This window comes from Misgurnus anguillicaudatus, chromosome 23 (assembly GCF_027580225.2).
Source record: "Misgurnus anguillicaudatus chromosome 23, ASM2758022v2, whole genome shotgun sequence".
Taxonomy (NCBI): domain Eukaryota; kingdom Metazoa; phylum Chordata; class Actinopteri; order Cypriniformes; family Cobitidae; genus Misgurnus; species Misgurnus anguillicaudatus.
This window is the reverse complement of record NC_073359.2, coordinates 17,294,309-17,307,002: the sequence shown is the minus strand read 5'-3', so window position 1 is coordinate 17,307,002 and position 12,694 is coordinate 17,294,309. Positions and strand designations below refer to the sequence as shown.

Genomic DNA, 12,694 nt, shown 5'->3' with positions numbered 1-12,694 from the left:
TCTTTTCGTGTCTCCTGAACCTGTAAATATAACATCAGTTTTTATTTTCGCAGTTTCTCTGACAACTGCTTTAGTAGAGCAGAGACTTTTATGCGTTACTTTGCGCTTACTTCCGCGTCTGACGTTTATCTTTCAAACGCGGAGACATGCGCACATGGACCAAACATTGAGAAAGCTGGTTACGGTGTTTACATGCCACGCGAAATCGGGGTAATGAGCAAAAAACTACCTGTGCCGATCGGTTTTTGCTTACGCCGTTTATGGGCTTTAAAGGAAACCGTTTTACGTGTTTACATGACCCCACGTGTTATCAGTTTATTAAGCATAATCGGCATAAGACTGTGCATGTAAACGCACTCAATGTTGTCACAATATTGTCGGTGTTGTATTACGCATAGCAAGAAAAACAGCTAATCATTCATTCATAACAACCAGAGGAAAATTCAGGAAGGCTTTGGAGTCTTAAACAAAAAATGTTTGAACACTTCCACTAGGCAATCCATCTCAATTATTCTGATGAAAGATGAGCGAGTACTCTCCTATTAAAAAATTTCATACATACACGCACAAAAACAGACATTTCCGCGTTACAACCGAGAGAAATCATTAAATATGCCCATAAATAATTACAGAGAACATCTCTCTTCAAAGTAAACTTAAAAACCCATACATCCAGCTATCCAAGATTTAAAATTAATTGATTCTTATCCGTATCTGAGAGCGACGTTTATCCCAAACATTGCAAATCAGACGCTCTTCATAAGAACAACGTCCTGATTCAATGTGCATGCTTGATTCCCTTTATATGTAGCTGAAAACACCTCTATGGAGGAGGCTGAACCATCTGGTTGAAATCAAAACCATGCATTCAGATCTACTCTCTGCCTCTTAGACACACCAATAAACTCAGGGAAACCATGGAAGTGCTCAAGATGTTGGAGAAAACAGGAGATCAATCAAACTCGGTTTTGATTAATTCCCACTTCAAAAATACACAGCAGACAAATTATTTCTTTAGGCTTTCCGTATAATTTGTGAAACTATATCAAACCTGTGGAGTCTTATAGACTTGGAGGTTAACTTGACAATATGAATTGATCCAATACACATTGAGATATCCTTACAACATCACTTTATCAGATTTATAGAAAGCAATTGCTACATCTTTTATGCCACCAGAATGTGGCATCACAGTAAACATCAGTGATGGGCCAAGGACACCAAATAATAGCTATGTTTACATGCAACCAAATAATCAGTTTCTAACCATATTGATGGCTAAATCAAATAAAAAGCCTTCATGTAAACACCTTAATCAATACGATTGAGGTCAATCAGTTGCATATTTCGATCGTATTGAAAGGGGTGGTGTAGTCTGATCTGTGATCCGATCATTTTCTCAATCGGATGCAAAAATATCTTGTGCACATGCGCAGAAGAATTGTGATTAAGTTCATGTCTTATATTTACCTCTTATTTACGTATCGCATGTTTCTCGTCACAGAAACATGGAATGACAAGGCAATGCATTATTAAGGTAATGGGGTCACACACTGTACATTCTGCAGCATTCATGTCTTTCATAACATTACATAAAGCAATAAAATAGCGTTGTGCCTTTCGAAAATTGCTTATATCTGAAAACTTCTAAAGAACAACTTTCACCAACTCAACTTTGAGTTTGTACATTTAGCTAGAAATAAACTGTGAACTCGACAAGAGATGCTGTGCGCTGCGTTGCCAAGTCCTCTGCTTTTTTCAAGTTCAGATTTGAGCTACTGTTTCAATGAGCAGATTTTTTTCTGTGTGATAAAGATGAATGGATTTCGTTTATTAGTTGTTAATATTTGGGCTGTGAATAGTCATTGGGATAGTTTTGATACAAATCTGGCAACCCTTGGCCAATGATTAGTTGAAATTATATAGAATGTACATATAAATGAACGATTTTAATCAGATTGCAATGTTTAGGGTGCATGTAAACTGTATTGTCGTAACATTCAATCAGACAAAATTGTGCATGTAAACATAGCTATTGACATCTAATCAGATTAGTGCATCCTCAAGTCGACTGTAAAATCAGTTCCTTGAGAAAGTTAATAGTGGCTTGTTTAACTGGTGCCCAAGAATTTTAATAACCTCCCGACGCAATAACAGCACAACGTCTGTGTGGTCACAACACCTCACCTTTTAACACACCACGTGAAATGGTCACCTGCAGCGTTAATGCGACGCCTGTGGCACCTTCACTAGAAGAGCCATCAACATTTACAATATATACGTACAAACAACCAACATGATGAAAACAAAACTTTGCGATCATTAAAAGCACTGATCACATTAAATTCATATGGCATTAAATTATTCATGAATAAAATGTGAGTGAAGGACTTTTAATATGCTCACAGCTATCACATATTGTTATATACATATCTAGTAGTAGTAATGAGAAAGTACTACAGTGTCAAAGACCAAAACTCAGGTGTTTACCACACATACAAACTGTTGTGATATTATGAGCAAACTTGCTATGCTGATCTCTCATGCTACGTTCTCACACCGACTTTACAATGTATAGTAATTTATATAAAGTTGTATTTCACCTCTAAGGGATTTTATACCTCTACTACATAGCTGTATATAACCATAGACCATCGCATACTAAAGATCCATGCATTGTCTTACAACCACACTAGTATTCAGGCGATATGATACCAAATTTATTAATATGATGGATCACTTTTATTCAAAGCTACAGTACAGTACAGTGTTTCTTCAGTAACTATGGCAACAGATTGTACACAACCGTCTGTAAAGATCACATGGCGATCTACTATAAAAAAGTACACGAAAGATATTTAGTGTGATAAAGTCTCCTAACTTTCAGCAAGTTTTACCAACGTTACTTTTTATAGTAGTTTTGTTTTAGGCACATGAAAATAATTATGCAGCAATAAACACAGTAGTATTAACTTACAAAACAACCATCAGTGTCACCTATATAAAAGTTAAATCAGCTTGTTATTTGCCTAAAAAAATAATTCGCTTTTGCATATACACACTAAAACAAGCTTAAATTGTGCAAATATACGACTAAATCTGCAAACATGCGATCAAACAAACTGAAACATCTCCTGAACTTTCATGCATGCTTTAAGAGTCACGTACGTACACAGATTCGTACAAAAGTCGTACAATCACAACAACACAATCAAAGACTCTAATTCGCTGTATTTGATCCGAATCAATAAATCGCTCTATCGCTACGGAACTACAGAGACGCGAGCACGCAACATCACTCAGATCGGATGCAGTTCAAGTGTTGTTCACGTGCGCACCCAAACTTAAATATAACCGGGATTGCGTGAAAAAAACAAAATGTTTAAAGTGTTAAACCGGCACTAAAGTTAAGAAGATGCACCAACGCACCGGCGATCTTCACCCGAGCGCACTAAACACATCCAAACAATAGTCCGCACAGTTCAGAAAGTTGCGATTCGCGAATAAGCACCGCAAAAGTGTGGAAAGCGCACGCAAATTCACTTACTTTTCTCGCGCTTGGCTATCGGAAGGGACGACAGCTCCTTTACCTTTGGCGTACATGCTGGACTCTGTTTTAAGACTTTTACCCCACTCAACACCTGTCAAAGAAAGCAGCCAGGAAAACGCTCGATCTCCATAGCTACCCCCTTTAGTGTTTGCCCTCCCCCTCCTCTTCTCCTCTCTCCCTTTTTTTTACATCTCCAACATTGGCCACAAATCAGGCACAGTTTCTATTGGGGGGACTTGAAACAGGTCGCTGGTGAATTTTTTTTCCTCTCGCGCGCTGTTACGGGAACGCGGCCTCCCTCCCTCCGCTCCGGGAGAGGTGGGGGCTTCTTAAAGGGAAACGCACACTCGCACCGTGTTTACTGGGATATGGAAAACACGCTAGCGTTGCCTCGGGCCTTCGTGTATGACTTTGAGGTTTTGAAAGGAAGAGTTTAGGCAAGGTTGAAAACCTAAGAGGTCGTGTTGGTGCGATTGTTTGTATGCCATGCAATTTGGCTATATAATCTGACATTTCTCTCCATCCAATATATCACATTTTTGCGGTTGCTGATTTTGGATCGTGTTTGTGCGTTGTGTACAAACAACCGCACAAAATTTAAAGAGACAGGGTGCCGCACCATTTTTGTATTTGTTACAGACCATAAAACTGTTTGTTATATGAATTTGTAAAAGCGTGTTATTCAATCGGAAAGAAAAATTACAAATGAGATCTCTCCCAGATAGATTCAATGTGGAGCAGCTGGAGACTCCTGCTTCTGAAATGTTTCTCTGTAAAAGTCCCCATGAAATCAAAATCAACGTTTTTTTTTTTGCTTTTACTATGAATATGTATGGATATATATAAACTAGAGTGCTTTAAAACAATGACAATGAAAATGTATGCATTCAAAACATACAGCCAATAACGATCAGTGATTTTTATGACATCATTCTGCACTTCAGCTTTTAGATCTGAAATAAACTCATTTCTCATCAAATCCTTCTCAGTCCAAATTATCTTAGCTATGTTGTTTACATGAATTTTGTAGGGTTATACTCTTACTGTATGACAACGATAAATACCTAATTTCTTTCTGTTCGTATTAGTCTACAATTTTAGGTAAAAATGATGCTTGAAACATAAATAAGAGCTAACTCCGGGAGCAAACTGCATTCCTGGCTTACTCCGAGTCATTATGGTAAGCCTTCAATAATGGTTTTTAATTGAGAGCTGTTGGGCCAGATTGGATTTAATTTCAAGCTTTTGTCATTCCTTATGTCTTTACGTCATTTCTGTAAACAGAAAAATGTCTGGTGGTAAAAAAGCAAAAAATACTTTTCTGATATATCTTGTAGGACTTTCTTCGACTGATGTAGACCTGCTCGGATATATGGTGATGAAAAGCAACCATGGGTAAACCTCAAACGATGATTTATCCAGGCAGAAGACAACTATTATATAGTACAGCTTTAAGTAGCCAGGCTATGTATCATCTTAAGAATTAGCTCTGGGACTCATAATAAACCTTTATGGTTTCGAAAAGAGTCAAAATCGCGTCTACAGAATTGCTCTTTGCAGCATTGCACTCCCAATTGCATTTTGTATGTTAAAGAGCATGTCTCACTTTAACCAGCGCATTTGCGAAACCAGTTTTAATAAAGTGACCGAATGCACTGAAAAAAGAAATGCGTCATCTCAAAGTCATCTTTGCTTCATATAATCAGATTTACAGTTTGCTAAAGCCGCGGTCTTATTGACATCAGTGGGTGAACATAACACATAACGCCTGATTATATGCTGTCTGTGGTTGCTAGTGCTTAGTGTTTATGGTTGCAGATGTTTTGATATTATGCAGTACATATCTAGGAGTAGAGTAAATGGTAGAGCATTTTGTTAGCACTGCAAATGTAATGGGTTTGATTCTAGGGTGCACACATACTGATAAAAATGTATAGTTTGAATCCACAAAATGTAAACTAATACTCCTCCACCACTCTTCCTGAGTCAAACCGGGAAAACCCGGAATGTCCAGAAGCTGATCTGAGATCAGTCCTGGAATCCAGGGGAACGGCAGGAGTGCCGTGTGTAGCTCTGCAGCCTGTGTGAGGCCCCTAGAGAGGAAAGACACAACCCAAAACACCCACAGTACTGACCGCTCCTGTCCCTTTGCTTCTGTGACTCAATCCTGACTCATGCAAACTCTCTGATCTTTCACACTCCTTCACTTCTGCTCTTAGAAGTCTGACAGATATTATTTATTGCCGTGGAATAAGACGCTTAACAGGAGATCCTTAAAAGAGCCCATCCGGCTAAACGCAGGGACTCGGTCAATAGCCCGGGGTGACAGAGTTACTGTTGTTTGTTACTCCGGCACGGAAGCATTTGTACGCCATAATATCCAGCTTTTACATAGCCAAATCAAAACTAATATTATTTAATTTTTAAGAAATAATTAAAATACTTAATAATTAAAATGGTACCGTGGTGTTCCTTTAGCTCAATTGGTAGAGCATTGCATTAGCAGCACAAAGGTTATTTATTTTATTTTTTTATTAAATGCACTGTAAGTCTCTTAAATGCATATATGTAACAGTGACTAGCATTTACAACATAGATGTTTCAATGCACTTTACAATGAATTCATGCACAGCAGTCCTATATAATAACACGTTTTTATCTACATACACAGAGGGTCCCCTTATGTGGAAGTCGCCATTTTGTGACGCCATGTTTCTACAGAAGCCCTTAACGGACAAACTTTTTTACTAATTTGTCTCAGACGATGACATGTTTTCCGGTGGCGACTACCGTAGCTTCTCTTTGCGTTTCAAAAGCAAGGGGTGAGCAGTGGACTGAGCCGTTGGTTGCAATTTGCAACCTCACCACTAGATGCTGCTAAAATTTACACACTGCACCTTTAAGGGATAATTTATTGTGTTCATTCACGGTAAACTTATTAGACAGATTAATTTATTTTTTACCACAGAAATAATTTCAGGGACATGACATATTAAATTGTGATTTTCAAAAATAAAACTTGTTCAAATGTTTTCAGTTTGTGTATCAGTTCTTTTTGAACATTTCCAAAACTATGATAATATTGATAACCGTGATAACTCTGGTCACTACTGTCCCGTCCCTACTGCTAACGTCACCAATCCCTCTTAATTCTTTATTTTTTGCCCTTCAAAACATGCAGTAAGCTATCTGTTAGCGTTCCCATTTATCTCAATGCTACCCAAATTTAATTGATTTCAGATGCTTGAATTCAAGTCAGCTGCGTGTGACCCAGCCTGTAAAAACACAAAGTCATATTTAGTGATTTTTGTGATCATGCTACATAATATAAAGAACATTTTATTAAAAACTTAACTTTGATGTCTTTAATTTTGACTGAGTAAAGTCATGCACTAATCTCATAATTGGATTATGATACTTTAGACACATATATTTTCTTGTGTATTATTTTATATCATTAAAAAAGACATCAGGTAACATATAAAGTTAAATGACTTGCAAACATTTTAAAGTAAAAAAAAAACTGAATGCATTGCACAGTGTTTGTCACTGATATAACACGAATGACTGTGACGTTCAGCTTCATGTAGAAACCAGAGTATTCGAATGCTTGAATATTGCAAGAAATCCTTCCCGTCAGTTTCAGCACAGTTCTTTCTCAACTAGATTGACGGCTGCCCTGATTTAGAAAAGAAAGCCACAGTATTTCTGTTTTTTGCCAGTTTTGTGGTTGTGGTTCTGATGGAGTGTCACTGTGTTGACTAGCCGCATACGTGCGCGCCTGTCCCTTTAAGAGCCGAGCTCGAGCGCAGCACAGTCAGTGGCATACGCTTGTATGTGTGTCTCTGTGGGCTGAGGTACGGTCCCAACACAGCACACTGAATGTGTGGGCGAGCGCATAGGTGTGTGTGTGTGTGTGTGTGTGTGTGTGAGAGAGAGAGAGAGAGAGAGAGAGAGAGAGAGAGAGAGAGAGAGAGAGAGATCGACAGGTTTCACAAGGATGAACTGAGATTTAACCAAGGTTAGGCATGTGAATGTTTTAAAAACATGTTCAGCTCACGTTCACCATTTTGCGTTTGGTTTTCTGTAATTTCTTTTTAATCTCAAGGTGAGTTATTTGTATTATGTAAAAATATTTTATTTATATTGTGGTCATGAAAATGAATTTATTTTTTTTGGAGGGGGGCACATTGTAATGTACATTTTGTGGGTAAAATGTGCTTTCACACTGTCACAACACTGTAAAAAATGTCTGTAGAAATTACAGTATTATTATTATTTTTTTTATTTAGAAAAGGGACAGTGTACATTAATTAACATTTGTATATGTAAATGTACCCAAATTAGCCCTAGGGCTAGTTTTCATTGGTGGGTTTCATTAATGGGTATTACTAGCAACTAGCTGCCAGTAACTTACTGTAGATTTTACATTTATGTTATTTACTGGCAACATTTTGTTCAAAGTTAAATGAACATGAAACATTTTTTGACTTTATCTTCTACAGTAAGTTACTGGCAACCAGCTGCAAAATTACAGCAAATTTTTTACAGTGAACCCTAAAAACAGGCTTTATTTTATTTAAAGGTATAGTTCATCCAATTATAAAAATTCTCTAGCGCTTTTCCAACATCGGGCCAAACCGTCTTAAGATCGGCAAAGAATACAGTTATGTTTTCACCTGTGCCTGGTTCGGTTCGGAACGGCGCGATTACAAACCGCTCCCGGCATGGAATTTTCCAGATGATAGAATGCGTGTAGTGACATCGCCGCTCAGGATTGGTCACGCGTCTGTTGCCTGGCTACACGTTTTTTTCTATAGCTGGTAAAGCACGTTATTTGAGTGAAGTAAACAACGATCAGGTCCAAAAAACCATGGCATTCCATCTGTAAACTCTTGCGTTACCAAGGCAACAACTGATGCGTTTGTATTACATTCCAAAGGATGCTATTATCAGACCCACATTAAAAAATGTAACCAACAGTACCGCCTATGTCTGGTCGGAACGGTTACAAAATAAGTACAGTTTTAGCCAAGTGACTGAAAATCGGCTACTGTTTACTTAACCTCAAGTCATCCCAAATGTACCTAGACCACAAAACCAGTCAAAAGGGTAAAAAATTTCATTTTTCTGTAATTGAAATTTATAAATCATGTTAGGATAGGACAATATTTGGTAGAGATAAAATTTGATAATCTGGAATATGATGGTGCAAAAAATCTAAATATTGAAAAAAATGCCTTTAAAGTTGACCAAATGAAGTTCTTAGCAACACACATTACTACTGATTAATACATTTATTATGTATTTACGGTAGAAAATTTGCAAAATATCTTCATGGAATATTTACTTAAAGGTGCAGTGTGTAATTTTTAGAAGGATCTCTTGACAGAAATGCAAAACTATATACAAAACTATATTATCTGCGGTGTATACCTTTCATAATGATGCGTTATTTTTATTACATTTGAATGAGACATTTTTATTTACATACACTGAGGGTCCGCTTACGTGGAAGTCGCCATTTTGTGCCGCCATGTTTCTACAGAAGCACTAAACGGACAAACTTTTTTTACAAAGTTGTCTCCTACAATGACACGTTTTTCCGGTGGCGGCTACTGTAGCTTCTCTATGCGTTTCAAAAGCGAGGGGTGAGCAGTGGACTGAGCCATTGGTTGCAATTCGCAACCTCACCACCAGATGCTGCTAAAATTGACACACTGCACCTTTAATATCCTAATGATTTTTAAATAATTTTGACTTATACAATGTATTGTTGGCTATTGCTACAAATATACCCGAGCTACTTATGACTGATGCGGTCCAGGGTCACATATGACTTCCTTTCTTCAGTTTAACACAAACAAATAATATTATATATTAAAATGCAATCGTGTTATCTTCTTATAGGGGGTTCAACATGGCACGGTTTCAAAAAGACATATACAACTGATTAAAGAAACTCATATACATGTTGGATGGCATAAATCTAAGTACATTATTTTCATATTTGGATGAACTATTTCTTTAATAATAACACAAATTTCATTTTTACATTATTACTACTTATTCAATTTTTTTGACTGAGCCGTGAAAGAACAAGCGTCTGACACAACAACTAAATAAAAGATGACTGACATCTTATTGACTCAGGGCCAAGCATTATGACATCACAATACACAACAGAGCGATGTACATCATCTCCGGCACGAGACCATCATACATCCATTGTTCGCTTGTGCAAAAAATCTGAATGGTTCCCATTATTTCTCTCTGTCTCTCACGTTCTCTGTCTCGCACAAAACCACCCACGTGTGTGCTCTTGCCAAACCTGCTTGCCCACACAGACGTGTGTTAAGTCTGAACCCCCCCAAACAATCCCATGATCCTGTGTGCTTGCAAACCTCTAGCGATGCTTCTGCCTGACCTCACTGTGCCTAGAGGGATGTGTGTATTTGTTTGGGCTCTGGGAGTGGGAGGGATTTAAACAGACGGGTAATAGAGACTGTCACATCAGGCATCACAGAGCGTCTGGGATGATACACGTTACGGCTGGGGCGTCAGCCCCATATGTTCTCATAAACATTTTTGTGGGTCAGTGACATTTTTATGGATATATGCATGCATAGATAGATAGATAGATATATAGATAGATAGATAGATAGATAGATAGATAGATAGATAGATAGATAGATAGATAGATAGATAGATAGATAGATAGATAGATAGATAGATAGATAGATAGATGTCAATCAAATTCCCTCTAACCCATCAATCATGTGCTGTAAACACTGTTTCAGGCAGTGACTGCAGTACAAATGTGTTTGTGCTCCTCGCTATGATGGACAGTATAAGTGAGGTAGGATCTCAGCATAGGACTGTGCAAAACACTGGGGTCAACGAAGGGACAGAGAGGAAGAGAACGAAATAGAGATAGATCGAGAAAACTAAAGAGCATATGGAGAGCTGGGCGGTAGATGGGCAGCATCGCGTTCCGCCCCCCTGGCTTTCTAAAATGACTAATGCTCCAGAAATCAAACAGCACATCTTCTCCAACACCTACACCAGTCAGTGACAGATGACAATACTCAAGAAAATAAGAAATGTGTTTAAGTATAGTGCATGGGCAATGCTATAGCCTGCCTAGCCATTTCGACATGGTGCGCTGGTGCACAGTGATGAGAACGGTTCAATAAAGTGCCTCATTGTTTCTAGCACTTTGCTTAATGTTATTTTGTTCAAGTCTGTGCAAATCGGCTAGCCTGCTTATTAGATAACATGTATATAGATAGGATTTAACATATTTATTTAGTTTTATAACATCGCATGAACAAATTGTGAATGTTAAAAGAGTGCCCTGAGCAAAACTTGCCAACATGATTTTGGGGTATTTGCAAGACCACTCATATTGGATTACACTGCAAAATCATTTTCTTAATGCATCAAACAAGAATACAATTTGCCAAACGGGGAAAATAAAATAATTTAAGATATCTTATACTTGAATACAAGTCACATATGTCAAAAATGCATTTATTTGGCCAAAAATATTATGCTAAATATATTTTTTAGAAAGTAAAGCTTAAAGGGGCCATAGCACAAGACTTTTTAAGATGTCAAATAAATCTTTGTTGTCCCCAGAGCACATATGTGAAGTTTTAGCTCAAAACACCATATAAATAATTTATTATAGCATGTTAAAATTGCCACTCTGTAGGTGTGTGCAAAAATGTGCCGTTTTGGGTGTGTCCTTTAAAATGCAAATGAGCTGATGAAATTTGAACACTGATCACAATGATGGTGCAATTAAAACTCAATTGTGCTTTTCTCTGCACTAAATGGCAGTGCTGTGGTTGGATATTGCAGATTAAGGGGTGTTATTATTATAATAAGAGCTCCTTATGACATCATAAGGAGAGCCAAATTTCAAAGACCTATTTTTTCATGTGCTTGTAGAGAATTGTTTTCCAAAACTAAGTTACTGGGTTGATCTTTTTCACATTTTCTAGGTTGATAGAAGCACTGGGGACCCAATCATAGCACTTAAACACAGTGTTGGGGGTAACGCATTACAAGTAATGTGCATTACGTAATAATATTACTTTTCTGAAATAACGAGTAAAGTAACGGATTACTTTTTAAATGTACACATTAATATTTGAGTTTTTAAAAAAGTAATGCAAGTTACTTTTCAGTTTAATTAATTTGATAAAAAAATGTGTACTGAATTAAACTGAACGCAGTCACATAGAATTATGCACTCTATGCGCAGCGTACACGCATGTGTGGGAACAGTTTGAGTCAGAAACTGAGATGGCAGGCCAGAGCTCGACAATTTTGTGATGAAATATGCAATTTCTGAATGTAGTACTTTTCAGTCATAAAAAACACCTGCAAGGCCCGAAAGAGATCAAGCCTCAGCCAAGAAAAAGCAAAAGTAACTAAAAAGTAACATAAGCATTTCTTTCCATGAAAAGTAACTAAGTAACGCAATTAGTTACTTTTTTTGAGAGTAACTTAATATTGTAATGCATTACTTTTAAAAGTAACTTTCCCCAACACTGCTTAAACATGGAAAAAGTCAGATTTTCATGCCATGGCCCCTTTAATTAAATATAATTTTTGAAAATATATTTTGTTTTAACCTTCATTTATTTCAAAATATATTGCAAAAACATTTTTTCTTTCAATGTGACATGAATTTAAAAATATATTTTTAGATAAAGAAAATACTGTATGTATATGTATATAAATATGCATACTCAGAAAACCCAAAACAACATTTTCTCAATTTAGTAAAATGTAATCTGTTTGGCTGACAAGTTACGTGGCAAACAGTTAAACATGGGGTTAATGGTTTGTTTAATTTCAAAACTGTAAATATAAGCAACTTATTTTAGTTATGCTTGCTTAGGCATGATCCATTAACTCTTTCCCCACCATTGATGAGTTATCTCGTCAATTAAGAGAAAACATTTTGATTTAAAAAAATGTTTTATGTTAATCTGTAAAACCGCGATTATTCACTAGATTTACGCACTTACCTAATTTATAAAAAACTTTTTATAACTCAATTTTAAACTCTATGTATGTTTGATAATTGTTCTGAATCTGATCTCTAACAAAATTCCTTCGCAAAAATGC

The 12,694-nt window shown here is 36.9% G+C and overlaps 1 protein-coding gene across 1 annotated transcript in view; it reads right to left on the bottom strand.

Moving 5' to 3' along the window:
* The window catches only part of ssbp4 (single stranded DNA binding protein 4), an 84,166-nt gene extending 80,358 nt beyond the window's left edge, over positions 1 to 3,808 (bottom strand). The window contains exon 1 of the mRNA XM_073862052.1: positions 3,548 to 3,808. Coding sequence (XP_073718153.1) covers positions 3,548 to 3,603 — 56 coding nt within the window. The 5' untranslated portion in view covers positions 3,604 to 3,808. The remainder of the gene's footprint in view (positions 1 to 3,547) is intronic.
* Between the last annotated feature and the right edge of the window lie 8,886 nt (positions 3,809 to 12,694).